Source organism: Melopsittacus undulatus, chromosome 6 (genome assembly GCF_012275295.1).
Source record: "Melopsittacus undulatus isolate bMelUnd1 chromosome 6, bMelUnd1.mat.Z, whole genome shotgun sequence".
Lineage (NCBI taxonomy): Eukaryota > Metazoa > Chordata > Aves > Psittaciformes > Psittaculidae > Melopsittacus > Melopsittacus undulatus.
Window position 1 is genome coordinate 5,334,056 of NC_047532.1, and position 17,574 is coordinate 5,351,629.

A 17,574-nucleotide genomic window follows, 5' to 3' on the forward strand; every position below is an offset into this window, starting at 1 on the left:
AATTCTGGGTTTTTCTCAGCCAGGTGAACTACGCTTTGCTCTTTGCACTCAGAACAGCATCAGGTTTGGGGTTTTGTTCTATTTTACAAGGGGTTTTGGTCAGGCAGAAGTCTAAGGACACTGGTAGGCCAGGAATCACCCCCGGGGTGAGCAGAATCACCTCAGAGAGCAAACAGAGACGTCCCTAAAGGAGAGGAGCCACTGTTCCCCCACAGAACCAAGTTACCTGGGCTGACCAGCTGGGTCCTTCCCAGAGGGGACCCCCCAGCTCCCCTCCTCCGCGGCTCCCTCCCCTCACACCGCTGAGGTGACCGCGGGGGCTCGGCCGGGCCCTGAGGCGAGCGGGGAGCTCAGGGCGTGAACGTGCCCCTGGACACCGCGGCGCCCCCTAGCGGGCCGGGAGCCGCGCTCCGCGGTGTGGGCGGCCCGAGGAGGAGGAGGAGGAGGAGGAGGTGGAGGAGGGGAGCGCGGTGAGGGCAGGGCCGAGCCGAGCCGGGCCGGGCCCGGCGACACCTGAGCGGCTGCGCTGCCTCCTCCTCTCACGCAGGTTTCGACTTTCTTCCCCGCCCGGAAACTCGGTGGAAGGGAGCCGCGCTCGCCGCCGTCGCAGGCCGAGTTGGCGCTGGGCTTCCCTCGCCTCCTCCTTCCCCTCCCCGGGGGCCGGCAGGTGAGCGGGTGGTGTGAGGGGCCGCGGAGCGCTGAGGAGGCGGCTGAGGGCTGCAGCTGAGGGTTCCTCGGCTGTGACCGCTTGGGGCCGGGGAGCAAACGGACGTGTTGTGTGGTTGTACGGGGCAGTAAGAGCCGGGCAGCGCAGGGGGAGGCTGCCCGCCTGCGCCTGGCCTTTAACTCCTCAGGGGTCGGTCGTGGCCGGGCCTGCGCAGGGCACCCCGAGCTCGGTGGTTTGGCCGCGGAGAGAAGCTGTAGGGCAAAAGTGTGCTGTGAGGTGCGAAGTTGTCGAGTTTCTGGTGCCGTGCCGGTGATTAATGCAGGAGAGACCGTGTAAATGGAAGCTGAGATGACAGGCAAGGCAGAGGAATGCGACGATGTGGATGTTGTGGAAATGCCTTAAAGGTAAGAAAGACAGGTGATGTTAAACGTGAAGAGATCTGTAAGAGGCTCGGGAAGAGATGTTTAAGGGATACGATACAACTGGAATGCTCTCTGTTGAATGCAGAAGTTGTTCATAAGGGGTTTACAGCGGGTTGAGGTTGTGTGCAGCCTAGAGAACGATCCCACCCCGCTCTGCTGCTTAGTTGTGTGCACTTGACATCCCTCTGCTCCACACATTGGCCTCGCTCTCTGGTGGAAAGTGAACAGATCAGGCAGCAGCCAGATGATGCCAGCGCAGGAGGTGGCAGGGAGAGCCGGACAGCCCCTTTCGGTGGCAGTACAGGCTTACTTTGCTCTAAGCCATGCTTGAAAAGGCGGTTTTCAATTCCTTGAGCTATTTGTTTAGTCCTACTTTACCTTGGTAAGGTACGGAAAGGGAAGTGAGTATTCCCCTGTCGCTTACCGAACAAAAGAGTTATATTTTCAGCTTCTGCTCCAGATTCTTAGCCAAGGGGAAAGGACCAGAACTGTATAAATGCCCCATAGGAAACATTATTCCAGCTCAAGTGCAGGTAAGTGTTAGGAGGGATCTGTGCTGTGCAAAGGGTATGCTGGGCAGGGTCACACCAGACAAGCTCATGGAGATAACAGGCAGCCCAGGGAAGTATCTGTCACTGTCACACGACCCCAGTCTAATCCTTTAGGCTCTGGAGAGTCCGGAGCAGCCCAAGGTTTGGGTGGTGTGGGGTAGCTTAAAGAGCTGTAGTTATCCTCCTGCAGCATTGCCAGTTGTGTGCTGTGCCTTTGGGGGATGGCGCTGACGTTTGTCCTTGATGCTTGAAGGCCAGAGCTCTTTTGGCAGTTCTCCAGCAAAGAGAATGCAGATTGTGCACATGGCTCCTTCAAAACAAATCTTCCTCTTAAGTTACATACTCAAACTCTTTTACAACATAACTAAGCAGATGTAGCCTGTCTGTTGCTGAGAGGAGCTAAGGCAGTGGTAATGTTTATTCCCTCCCCCAAAGGGATTTGCTCCCTGAACCAGCTCATGAAATCAGAACAGCACCAGTGCTTGTGCAGGGGAAAACAAAGAGGTTGTATGGCTGAGGATGGAGCAGAGAAATGATAAACAGGAGGCCAGCCTTTCATGGGGTTTGCTAGCTGTTGGAAAACTCAGCTCTGCTTCATTCACCTCATTTATGTGTCTGCTCTAGTATGCAAGCTTGAAGCATATGCAACTAATTTAAATAACGGAGATGCACTAGCAAAAAACCCCAATGGAATGAAATGGAGAGAAGGAGCTGTGGTGAGCAGTAAGGAGGAACCTTATCTACTGAAAGGCAAGTTTCTGTTAAAGTTTATAACCAAATGAATAGTGAGGGAAGTGAGCAAGGGTTAAGAAACAAACCCAACCATAGGGGACCTGGCAGCTAAATGACCTCCAGAAAACCCCATGAAGTTCAAAGATATCTGATAAACAGGTTGAGGATTATTCTGGGGAACATTAGTGCTACCTGGATGGCGATTCCAGTAATTGCAGTTAGAAATTGTAATGAATGGTTTTGTAAACCATAGTCATGCTGTACTTCCCGAAGTATGGCTAATAGATGAATTCAAACACGTTTATGAGATCTTGGACTTAATAGGATAGTAAGAATAAACTTAAAAGTATAACTGCAGAATAAAATATCTGTTGTTTGCAAAGCATCTCCCTGCTGTAATTTCTTTTCCTTGCTCATTGCCATATATTTCTTATTTTCTGCATTAAACTGCAATATTGATTTAACATTGAAAATGAAGCTGCATCATTTCATTCTGCTCGTGTGTATCTTGCCAGAGTAGTCACAGCTGTTGTCTTACTCACAGGCCTGAGTATGTTTTGCTGGTTTAATACAAAACCCTCTTGTTTGGCTTTTCCTTCTCAGCTTACTTCAGTGGCGCTGTTCATACAGTTGTTAGGAATTGCATTTGACAGTCCTGTCCCTTATCGGTTTATGTTCCCTGATTTATAACACATAAAATGTTGCTCTTAGCATAGAAATGTCTCAACACAAATTGAATTTGAAAATATGGAAATATCTGGCAATTTCTTCTGATGTTTTGGGTAAGAAGTTGCCTGTGAGCCAGTGTCTCACAGACCATTTGAAGTGTTAGAGGGGATTTAGATGAACATGAGTAATAGGAATTACTATGCTGGTCCAGGAAAAAACACTTAAGGCTAGAAGGGGGGAAATGGAATAAAGCTGGAGGAATTTGAAGAGACAATCAGCATCTTACAGGCAAAGGCTGCTTTTACGTACATATAGTGGTCCCCTGAGTCTAGAGGGTCTGTGCAAATCTTGTTTGAAGACTGTAGTCTTCCTTATTTGGAATATTCTGGAAGGGAAACACTGGAAGGGATTATGGATTTAAAAAAACGTGTTGCCTGGCTTTGTCTATTCTGCCTGGGCCTTAACTTGTGCAAGTTTTGTAGGCAGCTGAGCAGATTCTCTTTAAAAGCTGATCTTCTGACAGTTAAAAAGGGGTTGAGATAAAACTTGACCTGCTCCTGTGAGAGTTTAAAGGGCTCCCCTGTGACATCAGTTGTACTGTGGTTGTTGAAATTCCAGTAAATCATGAACAGCCCTGTTTGTAAAGCTCCTGAACTTATTAACCTCCCACCCCTAGACTCAATAAATGACCGATTCTCACCCAGTAAGCACTATTGCAGGTCTCTGAACAGAAAAGAAATAAATAATTAGCACAGTTCCTGCCCTGGGAAACTTAGATCTGAGGATATCCTCTTTGACATGATCTCAATTGGTAGTGAACAAAAATTGCCCTATGATTATTTCGAGTAGGATACCTAAAAATAACCATAATGGGACTTTTGGGCCTTTTTGTACTTGGGATAAAAACGAGTTCCCTGTGAGGTTAACACCTGGGGCTACTTTACTCATAACCTCAGCAGGCTGAAAACTGAACAGAGAAAGGAGATTGCTTCCCCATTCCTGCTGAAACCAGGACCTATCACGGGTGGCTGAGGAAGAATGTGGTTGCTGCATTGATTTGTGGCTAGTGGAAGGACTTTGGTCAGTTGTTCCAGCTCTTTTAACTGGTGAGGCAGCCATACCCGTTTTAAGGTTATTTTTAGAACAAGAGAAAATATTAACTATCAATTTACACATACTGTAAATATGTGCCTAATAAGGTAAGATAACAATGGTTGTTAAAGACCTGTTTCTGACACCTGCTTGGACACAGGTTTAAATCAGGGTAAGGTTTGGTTTGGAAAGAAAAACACCAACCCACAAAACAAATAAGGAATGCCTCTTGCAGTTTTGTTCTCCCTTAGTTGTGAGAGTTCAGTCTAAAGTCAACAAGATACACCCAGAGAAACGGTATGATGAAAAGGTATCTTAAATTACATGTGCAACTGTTCTTAAGCCTATAAACCAGTAATACAGATGTCTTTAGCAGCAAAACGTGTCTCAGCTCTCTTAAAAATGAGCCATGTTACTGTTCTGTAAATGTCTGGGGGAATGTAATTCTTAATCCAGAGATTTTTTTGTTTTCTTTTAACTGCTTCTATAGTAGTCACAAGCTGCTCTCTGTGGTGAAGGGTATTTCAGCTACTGGTTGCAGCAGCTCTGCCTGCCCACAGGCACTGGTGGGAGTTTTAAGCTGACTTCAAACTTAGCTGCATGCCACCCTCAGGAGCTGCATAACGTAATTATATGAGAAGACGTGGGCTAAGGGATTAAGTGTTGGGTTTTTTTGTTTAAATAGAGGTAACTTGTTTTCTTTCCCCTTTACCATGATCTGATGGCAAGATGGAATGTAAAGGGGAATTACAGACTTAATTATCTTTTAATTGAGCTTTTTAGTTAGTGGGAACAAGCTTGGGCTGGAAAGTGCTCTGCCCTGGTTTTGATATAATGCCCTCTTACCTGTGAAAGGAAGTCTGGGGTGTTGTATCCTGAGCAGGGTGATAGGTCCTGCTCCTGCTGATGGCATGAAGCATGGGCTGGGGCTGTCTGGAGCCATTGGGAAAACAGGTTCAGGACTGGGGGAAATCTGATGGTCCCTCTAGGTTAACACTGAGCTGTGCTGCATTTTTGTCACTGACCACTGGTTTTATTTTGCAGAGTTTAGATCCAAGTGCCTATTGATATAAAGGGATGCTGACATAGATTGTGCTAAACTCAAACCAGACCACCGTTACAAAACATAGTGCTATTGTAACTGAGACCAGAATTTGCCTTGGTGTGGGTAATGAACAGTTCTGTGCTACTTTATCCAGCAGCAAAGCTCTGATCTGATGTTTCTGATGTTAGCAACTGTAAGTATCTGACTGTTGATAGGAAAGATTTCATCACCAGGTGCAAAACTCTGCTTTCATGCTGCTGGATTGCTTATGGTAAAGTTATGTAGAAAACAGTATTTGTAAAGGTGGTGTTTGTTTTGTCTTTTTTAAACTAACCTGGAAGATTAATTATTTCATGCTTAAGGTTGAGAATAGCCAAGGTTAGTTTCTTTAAACTGAAATTAGCTTTAATTTATCACACTCCATCAAGTGTTACTTTAAATTTGAGGGTAAAGCTTTGTAGAACTTTCTCACAAGAGAGGCAAGGCTTAGGGGATATAAATACCATATGTCTACCGAAAGCAGCAGTCTTTCTCTTCCCTTCTTCCCCCTTTCTCACATTAACATATATATGATGATGACTGCCTTGGTAAGGATATTCCAACAATGACTTTTAAAACCATACAGTCTGCTTCTTCCCTTGTGTGCTTCAGAAATTCTTTTATAAGAAAGAATCTGATTTATATTACAAATACAACACCCAGATCACAACAATGATTTACAGCTTTGCTTTCATCAGGCTACTGCAGGAGTAACAGCTATCAGGGCTGAGTAGTTATGGGGGCTTTTGCCCCAGACAAGCCTCTGCACATGCTTATTTCAGATTCTGTATATTGTGGTGCTACTTTTGTTGTAAAGAAAGAATTTGCAGCTAGACACAGACCATGATGTGCTAAGAGCGTCTAGTATTCGTGTATAGCCAGTGGACACATGATCTTTATCTCCTGTCCTCAAAAGCAAACCAGACTCTTTGGAAAGTAAGAGTGTTACCAGATATGTAGATGAACCTAGATCTGAACATCAAATCTCTTAATCCCTTTTTTCTTGTTTTTTAGCTTTTTGCTTTAATTGCAAGAGAAGCTTTTGTTAATTAGAGATTAGGTCATTTATCCTTAAATTATAGTATTGGATTCCTTCCTTCTTTGTCTGTAGAACACTTCTCCCACAAACATCAAACTGACTTTTAGGGGTGGAATTGCAGATAGTTGCCAAATTCAAGATGTAGGTGAGCCGAGGTGAGGGTGGAGGTGGGGGTATTTAATTTCCTAGAGAGAGATGATTAGACACAATAGAAAAATATAAGGAACACACAAAGAAAGTCAATGTGTGCTGCCAGGGGTGAACTTCTGTAGGAGTCTTTGAGTCAAAAATTGATTTGAGTAGTACAACAGAAGAATTCCTGTGAGCATTAAGTGGAGCAACTTGCACATTTGTGTGAAGACAGGGTGTGGAAAGGATGTAGCAGAAGTACCTAGCAAAGGTGAGAAAGCAGGGAGAAATATCAATAAACCAGCTTCTTCTGCAGCACTTTCTTCACTTCTATTTGATAGCACTTAATGCATCTGTTTTCAGAGCAGCATGTTAAAATACAGCCAATGCTTAATTCCCTTGGGAGAGAAGTGGAGGTGGAAAACATTTTACACCACTACTTAATTCCTTACAAAGGAGGGAGGAGAGAAGAAATTTATTGGTTCTTGTTAGCCTGATAATATTAATGGAAGGATAACACCAGAATCTCCTACTATGTGGAAAGAATTGGGATTAATGGTTGGAATTACATTTGTGTTGTCCTGCTACTTTAGCATGCTGGGTCCCTGGTGAGAGAGTTACTGTTCTGTGGTGTCATTAACAGAGATGAGAAGCAAATGCTCTGAGCATAGGGTAGGGAGAGAAATTAATTTTAAGTGCCAGCTTCTTAATTTTTCAAGTCAGCTCCTAAAATTAGGAGTATGTTTGCATTTTATCTGCTTTTATACTGACCTTTCAAATATACCACCAAAACAGGTTTCTTAAAGAACAAATCTATCTTGAAGTCTGTTCTGCTACACACAGAATGCAGGTATCATGCTGGAGAGCTGGTGTTGTAAGGGTTGCTCAGGAGAGGACTCCTTAGGCTAGTGTTGGTCAACTAAGCCTTTTAGCACATCTCTCAGCATAGGGATTTCTAGAATGATAAGTCTTTTCTAGTAGAACAGGAAAATGGTCCTGATTATAATGAACAAGAATATAAGTAGTTTTTCTGTTTTCTGCTTGAGAAAACAGATGTTTGCCCAGGAGTTCAAGCAGATCAAACACAAAACGGTCCAACGAGCACAGAAACACCAGGGAGTTAGAATAAAACTTATTTTCAGATATATAGTTAAAGAATGGGCATAAATAATAGGGATAATATAAAGTTATGGAATTTACATTCTTCCTTTATACTGAATACAGGAAAGCAGCTTTGATTTAGAGTTTCTCAATCAGTGTTCATCTAAGTACTGAGCAGTTACTCTTGGAGGTGGCTTATTAGAAACCCTTTGGCTTGTAGGCAAAGTAAATCAGGGGAAAGATTACTTCTTAATTTAGATATATAAATTTACCAGTTACAGAAGCTTTTATATTCAGTGGCCTGATCTTCAGTATCAGAAGATGAGAAAGATAATGGTACTACCTGAAATTCTCCTTCTATCACCACCTGAAACTGCTCGTGGGTTTGGTATCGTGGCTTTTGTAAAAGCTGACCTACTTGAAGATGCTTTTAGGCATCTTCTAATATTTCAACAATATTTTCTGTGCCACTGCTGTAAACTAAGGACAGGTTACTCGTGGTTGTGAAACACTGCAGTAGTAGTGCATTTGATTGGAACCCTGTCCCATTTCATGGGCTTGAAGCCCTCATTCAAAATAGCAATAAGACTCTGCAAAAAACCTGTTATGGAACACTTTCACAATGTACTTCTCTAGGATGATAAAATAATGCTATTCTGTGAAACATGAAACTTCTTAACTCAGTGAAAACTGTTTGAAGGCAGCTTAGCAGAAGTCCTGCCACTTCTTATGGTTTATTGTTAAAGCACTGGGTTTGCTGCATTAGAATCCATCTTCACCTTGTTTTTATGTAAGCAGATGGGGTTTGGGTTAATGCACTGCTGGTGTGTGCCCTTCGTCATCTTAATCCAGAATGGGCTGGCTTTGTCCACCCCAAAAAAAATGGAGGGATTGTTTAGCCTTTAGTTGGAATGTTGCGTTTCCAGTCTCCCAGCAAAATGCAGTTATAAATATAATAGCTGGCATAATTATTGCAGTGAACTATTACATAGCAGTAGATGTGGGGCACGCGCCCTGCTCCCAAAGCCAACTTTTCCAGTGGGGTTTTCAATAACATGGTGTATCAACATGCAAGTGTTAACCTACAGGTGCATAAAAGCATCAACCAGTTGTATTTCCAAAACATTTTCTGGGGTACAAGTAGCTTGTTAATATTAAGAAGTAGTTATTTGACAGATTTCTCCTTCTTTTAAATGATTTGTTTTAACTGAAGCAGTATGAGACACTCCTCTAGTCATCCTAACCTGTTGTGTTTTGTATCCGTACTGCAGACTGGCTGCATGTTTCTTTATTTGCAGTGTGGAATGTGCTCTGGATCACTCACCACACTTGTGGTTTTAGAAGTCAGTTGGTGAATAGAAACAGTCTTGGTTTTAATTTTTATCCCCAGGAGCTTCCTATGTGATCTTGAGTCACTTGAGATCGTATTTGAAGACATACTAAAGTATTCAATTCTCATGAATTGATGCCTCTGTGGGTCTGTATTTTAGCCTCTGGTGATGTTATTTCTGTCTTTAAATGGGAATAGCATCAATGTTAGAGCTCAAAGAGGTGTCATTAAGGTAAACATGCTCATGATTGAAGGTGATTCGTAACCAATACTGGCTTTGTATGAGCAGACAGGCATGGACTGAGGTGTGTTGTAATCTGTGCTCTCTACTAACAATGGCAGAGTGAAATGCCTTACAAAATGAGCAAGGGATGCTCCTTTCTTACAAGCAGCAAGAGGAATGCCAAGACTTCAAATGGTAAGTTTGAAACAGGGATGCTGCTCATAGGGTAGCCAGGCACCACAGTGTCTTCTAAGCCACTGTGGAGCACACAGAAGCACAATGTTGAAAAGATTTCTTAGATATTGATGCTATTTTAAAGGGAATTTTACAAATAGCTGTAGAAGTAATTAATTAGTTCCATTTATAAGGGTGCTCTGGAGAATGGGACAGAATTTGCCTGTCAGGAATGGTGCTGAAAGGCTTGCTGTCAGTGTGATTCTCAGCATGCCCCTTACTAGAGCTATTAACAGTGGTGTGGATGTGCAGAGGGGGTGTATATCTGAGGCTCTGTGCCCTACCAGAATTAAAACTAGAATAGGCAATGTGCTAATACTGTCAGGAATAGTCTTGCTTTGGCAGGAGAGTAGATTAGATAGCCTAGTAAGTCTTACTTTAAACAAAATGTTAAAGCCTTTTCTTGTTGCAGTATAAGGAATCCTACTTTAAAAAAGAAAAGCCAACAGTCTTTAATTTAAATACAGTAATGATAAAGGTGATCCCAAAGAAATGTTTCCTCCAGCCCACACAGGGTAAGAAGTAGGCAATTCTGCTGGTTTATTTCCTCCAATTCTTTGCCATGTGTAGGAATGGGGTGTGTTACTTTCTAAGTAATTCAGACTTCTTGCATTATGCTTTACAACATCAGAGTCCATTAAAGCAGTAACATACGTCTATGTCAGGCTTTAATGTTTTCATGTAGTAACTAAGGACCAAGGTAGATCTTGATGCTATGATTCTCTGGTAATATGTGTAGAAGCTGAAACATGTATGAGGCCTTGGGGGAGATCCCAATAGTATGGAGAAAGGCAGGAGCAGGGAATGTGCACTCGGGGTGGCATTGCTTGAAGGAAGCTGGAGAGGGGGAATGATGTGACAAGAAGAGCAACACAAAAGCATTAGTGGTTAAAACAAGTAATTGAAAACTGATGGAAACTGCATAAGATCAAGTATATATCAAACTTCCCCTTCAAAGCTAGAATCCCAAGGACTTTACATTGGTCTGCTTAAGCTGAGGGTGAACCATGCCTGTTAGGTTTAAACAATACATTTTTCTAGGCACTTCAGATCTCCCTTGTGCTGAAGTAGTCATCTTTGCTGAATAAGATGTTAGCAATTTTCCTCTTACAGAACATCTGCTTTCTGACTGAATCACCCAGCAAGCGGCAGGCTTGTTGGAGCCTGCTGCCTTCCCCAGTGCTCCCCAGCTCCTGCCTTGCCGAAGGGTGTGGGCTGGGTTTCATCACAGAGCTGCTGGGCTGAGGTTCCCTGGTGTCTGCAGGAGTGTCTGTCTTAGCAAAAGGACAAGGGTGGCGAAGTAAAATATACCTTGGTGCTTTGGAATGGCATCTTCACCCCTTGGTTTTGATGATGTAGAAGAGAGAGGGTAGAACAGCTTAGGGTTACAGGGAAGAAAAAAGCAACAAGATTGCGGTGATACTTTTATCTTCCATGGGGTTTGAAATGAGTCCTAAATGGGATTCATCTTGTATAACCTTTCAACACAGAGAGCAGAGAATGAATTTGGTAAATAATCTGAGAAAACCCCATATAAAAGTAGTTTATCAGCAAAATTACCGTGGGGTTTGTTTTTGCTGAGAAAGTGGATTTGTTTCATCCCCTGCCAAAGTTTTATGCAAATAACTACAACCCGAAGCACCAGTATTTCATACTGGGAGATGTTTGCCTTGGAAGCACCATGATTCCTTAACTGCTGGTGTTGAGCTGATTGATTAGAATTGGTAGGTGATATCACTCACTGTCTGATGTTGAAATTATTCCTTTTCACTGGTGAGAGAATTCAAGATCAAATGGAGACTTTTTATAAGGCAGACAGTAGGGATGCCTGTTTCAGGTGTGGAGCTAAGGACCAAGGAACAGGGCTATACCCCTGCATTGATTTGCTTGTGTGCTGGCTGTGAGCTGTGCTTTCTCTTTTGGGGAGCACCGGTCACTCATGCAAGAGTTATAGAGTAAGTGCAAACAGGAGAACTGGATATGTACATCCAGCCCAAGTGCTTTCCTGAAGGGGAAGATGCTTTCTGGCACTGCAGTAGCAGGAGGTGAAACAAACAACTCATGCCCTGTACCCACCTGGAACTGTGACAGTACTTTTGAAGTGAATAAGTTTCCATGGCTGGGTAAAACTTCGCCTGTAAATGGCTTGATTCTGTTGGTGATACGTTATCCCTTTAATTAAATAGCTGACTTGTGCTTGATGATTAATTGGAGTGATGTATGACTTTTATTAGAGACCCATGACTAATTTTTTCTTGCTGTTCTCGCTATCTTATTGTTCTTGCCTACCCTCCTCCGAAGGTGCTGCTGCCGTGTGCCAGCCATGTCCTCCAGGCACTGGTGCAGACCAGTGTTCACTCTTGCTTGGGCTTTACCTGTTCCAGATAAAGCAATTGTTTTCAGGTATTTTCCATGTCTGTCAGAAATTTTCCATTTCATCACCGTTCTGCAATTCTTTTCTGTTTTAAAAGACTCCAGGGCTATTTACATCGACTTAAACAATACCACCCCCAATTCCCCCCCCAAACCTCCCAACTGCTGGAATACAGAGCACTATCTAGTAGCAGATTTCCTACATCATTAAAATAACTGCTTGCTTAAAAACATCCTTCCTGCAGTAGTCTCTGTGCCTGTAGCAAACTCAAGTGAATTCTGTATTTAATTACAATAAGTGCGATTCAAAATGGATGTGACTGGACACGTATCTATTAGTTTTAATAGAGCAGCAGCTGTAAAGAACTTAGATATTGTTCTCCGTATCTATAAGAAGCTGAAACCTTCCTCTAATGTTACTGCAACAAGCCGATGTGGACAGTTCTTTGTGGTTTTTCCACTTAGGAAGCTTTAGTCTTTTTATAGGAAATTTGTTTCCATGAGTGAACTTAGGCATGGATGAGTGGGGAACAATGGATTGTTTGTTAAAATTAACTTGTTTGAAGGGAGTGGGCTTGAAAGGAAGGAAATGTGCTTTAGATTCAAGTTTCTTTTGAAATTTCTTCCCCTTCTTTTTCCTCATCCCTCCCCAAACCATGAAACAGAAACCCAACAACCAGAACTCCCCAGACTGATGTTTCACCATACATAGCTTGAAAATAATCACTATGATCTGGAAAGCCAGAGAGAGAAGCTGTCAGTTTAAAAACCACTGCCTGGGTTATCTTTTCTTTCCCTTCCCTTCTCTCCCTGGGCTGTTCTCCATCAAGAACATGCAGCTTTAGTCTCAGGTTTCTAGTTCGTACATTTGGCAGGGTTTTATACAGCCTGTGTCACTGGTCTGTGTAAAGTAATTTAAGCTTCAATTTATCCATGCGCTGAAGCATTTTACTGAATGATGTCCTCACGTTCTCAGATGCCTGGGTTGATCATTCACAGGGCTGCTCTGGAAGGAAGAACCTTAAGGGCATGAAGATACCAGGGGGAAGTTAAGGCAGGAATACAATTTAATGTTTAATTGGCTCTATGCAGAGAGGACAGTTGCTGGAACTCTTTCTCTCCCTTTCATTAGCTCCTCTGTCAGTGACTACGAGTCAAGTGTCCTTGCTGCTGGGCCCAGTGCCTCATGCTGGCTGTCATGGCTGATCCCACAGCAGAAGAACAAGTGTCCCAAGTCACTGAACTCTGCTGCGAATGTGGTCAGTGCCACCTCTTGCTGGACAATCACCTCTACAACTTCCAGGATGAAGTGGATGATGAACTCATCTGCCACATCTGCCTTCAGCCTCTGCTCCAGCCTATGGACACCCCCTGTGGACATACGTACTGTTTCAAGTGCCTTGAGAACTTCATGCAGGAGTATAACTTTTGTCCTATGGATCGGAAGAAGCTCTCCTTCCAGCAGTGCCACAAGTCCAGCCTTCTAGTACGAAACCTATTGGATAAGCTGATTGTCTTCTGCCCTTTCAAGGCTGAGTGTCAGCAAACAATGCAGCGGTGTGAACTAGAAGCTCATCTGCAAAACAGGTGTGTTCCCAATCACATTATCTTATCGCTTCTTGTATAATGCCAGCTGTCTGTTGTGCTCCTGACCAGACAGAGCCATTCACAGAACAGTTCTTAAACTGGGGCAAGGTGGGACACCAGAGATGACAGAGGGTGAGGCCAGAGAAGTGGGTGGGTGAAGACAGTGTAATTGTGCATGTGTGTGCTAGGGAGGCAAGCTCAAATGCACCACAGAGCAAAGGGCAAGGTTCTGGCCTCCAAGCTGTCCACAGACACAAACCCCATCAACTGGATATCCATTTGTGTGTCCTGATCTGGGGCACTTAACTCTAAAATTATTACAAACATGCTTCTTCTTGTTTCACTTGCACAGAGCAGAAAGACAGGCACAAAATCAACACTTTGGGAGCAGGGATCGTGCAGTGGTGCCAGTTTAATTGGGCCAATTAAGATGTGCAATACATAACTCTTTGATCCAAATAATGTAAGTCCCTCCAAGCTGCACATTATGCAGCTGCTGAATCACCTACTTACAATTCCATTATCTCCTCTTTTCCTGAGAAAGAGAAGCAAATGAAAAACACTATTTCTTTCTCCCTTGTGCAGGACACATCTTTCTTATAGCTTGCTGTTGGCAGCAGGGATGTGCTTTGGTGCTTCCACTGCTGGTTGGGCTGTTGGCAGGCAGAATATTGTTGCTTTAAAACAAGTGCAGGTGACAAAGAGCCCTTGCCATGGCGCTTGAAGAGCACTTGTTCCCACCTAGTTAATGATTGCAGAGAGGGAGCTAAGTACAAGCTGCACTGCAGGTGGAAGCAGACCTTCCTTGGCAGTGTGTATGTTGTCAGTGGGCAACCAGAAATGCAATGGGCTTGTTCCCCTTCAGCAACATCACAGCTTTTTGTGGCAACCACTGTGCAGGGAAGTTGCACATAGGATACCTTTGCAGTTCCAGCCAAGGATATAGCCTTGTGGTTCTTGCTTGTCTTCAGTACCTACAATATGAGAGCTTGTGTTAGAGCAAGGGGAAATGGCAGGAGATCACAGAATGGTTTGGGTTGGAAGGGACCTTAAAACTCATCCAGTTCCAACCCCCTACCAGGGACAGGGACACCTTCCACTAGAGCAGCTTGCTCAGAGATGCTCGTGTGCATCTGTGAGATCTGATAATCTCCTTTTTCTAGAACCATCTCTTGGCACTGCTGGCTTGTTATCAGTCAGGGCTGAATGCTCCAGGGACAGGGCTGCTCGGTTGTGTAGCTGGGGCCGTGACCCACACCAGGGCTGGGCCTTCCTCTCTGCTCTGTAAATCTCCCCTGCTATCAGTAAACTTCTGTCACTTGTTAATCCCTCTGGCACAGGAGTTAAAACACAGAAAAGGGAGGCACCTTTAAATGTTTATGTTAGAGACTTGTCTGGAAACTCTGTCATTCTCTTATACATTTCATGATTCTTAGTATCTTCCTCAGGGAGATACCTAAAAATCACCTCAGCTGTGGGCATAGTTGGACTGAAACATGGGGGAAATGAGAATATAGTTACAATGGGATTCTGGTGTTCCTGGATTTTAAGTGAGATTAACAAGTAACAGGAAATTTAAAGGAATAAGGAGCATTTAGAAACTTGTTTTCTTGGGAGATTTCTCTGCTCTTTGCAAAATGAATTTCTTTCTTGACATCTTCGAAGGGATGTGCCCAAGTGGATCAGTCAGATTCTGGCTTTAAGTTTCAGGGTCATCTTACTGCTTGGAGAATGAATGACTAGGAATAAGGCAGAGGAAGTAATACTGGGATGAGACTTGTTTAGCCAGAATGTAAATAGTTGGTTTTAATTTGAAAAGTGACTCTGGTTAACACCCAACACTACTCATGTCTCTGAAAGTGATGCTTTTGCATTCATCACCCTCCTCACCTTTTTTATATGTAAATACTCTTGATAAAGGGCTTGTTTTTGCTGAGCTACAACACAGCCAGACTGAGCACAGTTTGTTGAATGTAGAATTACTTCTTGGAGTAGTTAGTGGGATTGTAGCTCTAAATTGCTCCTGGTCAAGTAGAGCCATCACCTGGGTGGACAGGAGGTGGAGTGCCATCTGAGAGAACAAGCTTTGCTGCTCTTGCATGTTACTGGTTTGTTAAAAACAAAGCCTAATTCAAGGCTGAGCTTGAAACCTGAGCCACTTCCTTTGCATAAAGATACAATTCATAGGCATCTTTAAAAGGTCAGAGCTAAGTATTTGCTTGCATTTTGACAGGTGTTGCTTTCTTTGGTGAGTGTTTGCCAGGTAAATATTTAGTAGGGGAGACTCCCATTCCTACTACATTCTCCTTCTACAAATGATTTGCTTAATAGTTTTGGAAGTAGCAAAATACCAAACCCTCTGAAGCTGGTACAGGTGATACAAGCCTTGCAGCTGGTGAGATCTTGAACACACTTCTTCAAACCTTTGTCAGTCAGAGCTCACATGTGCAGGGTGAACCTCGCAGGCACAGACTCACTGTCACTGACAATCTCTCTCCAGGTGTCCTGGTTTCAAGAAATACAAATCTGAGCTACAGCGGAAAAAGAATCCCATTTCCAAAGGGAAGGAAGATCCTCCTGCCAGGGTGGAGACAAACACGCCCAAGGACCCAGAGGTACCAAGTGCAGCATCCTCACTTGTGGCAGAGAGCTCTGCAGCGGCTGTGGTATCACTGGGGACTGTGGAGCCTGGGCTGGTTAATCCAGCTTTTGAGGAGACTGAAGAAGGTGAGAGTTTGATACAGAAATGTAATGATATAATTACATTTTTTAACATAAAAATGAGGTAATTATTCAGATTTTAAAGTGTCCTCAGTGTACTTGGAGAGCCTCAGTGCTACTCAGCCATTGCTAGCCATCAGAGTATTCCCTTTCCTCAGCTTGTCCTTGAGCAGAGGGGAGATGTACTGGTGTGCATGAGGTGTGGCAGGATCTGCTCACAAGCACAGAGCTGCCTGTGCAAAACAGTTCAGAGAATCTCTGTTAGACTGCAGTGAATACTCGCAGTGTTCTTCACAGAAACAAAGGCAGTCCCTGTCAATGTGAACACGGAGCACTTAAAGCACTTGCAGAAGCCAGATAATAATTAGGAAAAGTTCCAGCTTCTTCTTAATCTTGTGAAGGAGGTCAAGAATACAGTCAGTGTCCTGGAGTGCTCAGTACCTCGCTGATGGTGTGCAGCAAGTGGGGGTTTTAAAGCACAGCTTAGTTTTGGGGGATTAATAGCCTTACAGATAAAAGTAACCATCTCCAGCAGAGAACTGCTTGTCCCAACCCCTGTTAGAAGGCAGCAGCATGGAAATCTCTGTGCCTTATCTCAAAGTTAGTCTGGGTTTCCAAGTGTGCAGATGCTGGAGCTGGCAACCTGTGCCAGGGTTAATACAGGGGTCAGTTGACTTCTCAGCTGGCTTTTTCCCCAAGTAAACCTGCGGCAGGTTTTGCATCTCCCATGTGACAATTGCACTTCACCTTGACAGGCTTCATTAGTGTTGGGCCACTAATGTTCCAGTGCTGGTAGATTTAATATAACTTGCTAACAACAACTTTCATCTTCAAAGTGGCTCAGAAGCATTGCCTAACCTTCAGTATGCTGTGAAATAGGTAAACATTGCTCCTGTTTGACAAGGGGGATGGGAAAAGAAGAGGAAAGGAAATTAGAGGAGGGAAGTTGCAGTGAGCTGCCTGTGGTAAAGTCACTGCAGTGGCAGAGCAGTAATTACAGCCCAGTAGTCTCCTTTGCTAATGGGCATCGTGGAAACTGGCGTTTGTCATGTGTATGCCTGTAGTAGGTCAGCTGTCACCACAGCAAAGTAAATCTCTCAATAGTAAATGAAACATAGTGAATGCCCTTTAATAAAACCCAAGAGTTAATAATGGAAGAGTTGCACTTCACTGTAAGCTAGGAGAAGGTGGAGAACATTCTAGAGAAGCTGTAAAGAAACAGAGGCCTTTTAAGCTTTGAATCTGACCTATTCTTTCTTCTCCCTGTAGCTGCTTTCCCTCCATCAGCTGCTTTGAACACACTGCTGCAAATCTCATGGTGCTACGTGAAGGGAAATTCTGTTAATGTGTTGTTTTTCCTCTTCAATTTCCCCAATCAGACCTTCCTCAGAGAACCAGTCTTGTGGCTGAAACAACCACAGTCGAAATTCACCGAGAAGACCCTGAAGAAGAGCTGGGGATGAGGATAGTTGGGGGTAAGGACACCCCACTAGGGAACATTGTTGTTCAGGAAGTCCTCCGGGATTCTGTCATCGCTGCAGATGGAAGAATAGCACCTGGAGACCACATATTGGAGGTCTGTAAAACCACACTGGTAGTCCCATTGCTTCTCTTGACTTA

At 43.8% G+C, this 17,574-nt stretch overlaps 1 protein-coding gene across 1 annotated transcript in view; it reads left to right on the forward strand.

Moving 5' to 3' along the window:
• Positions 1-487: 487 nt before the first annotated feature.
• Positions 488-17,574, forward strand: part of LOC101875027 (ligand of Numb protein X 2-like) — a 28,505-nt gene continuing 11,418 nt past the window's right edge. The window contains exons 1-4 of the mRNA XM_005144857.3: positions 488-667; positions 12,779-13,233; positions 15,734-15,960; positions 17,334-17,530. Of these exons, the coding sequence (XP_005144914.3) occupies positions 12,833-13,233; positions 15,734-15,960; positions 17,334-17,530 (825 nt within the window). The 5' untranslated portion in view covers positions 488-667; positions 12,779-12,832. The remainder of the gene's footprint in view (positions 668-12,778; positions 13,234-15,733; positions 15,961-17,333; positions 17,531-17,574) is intronic.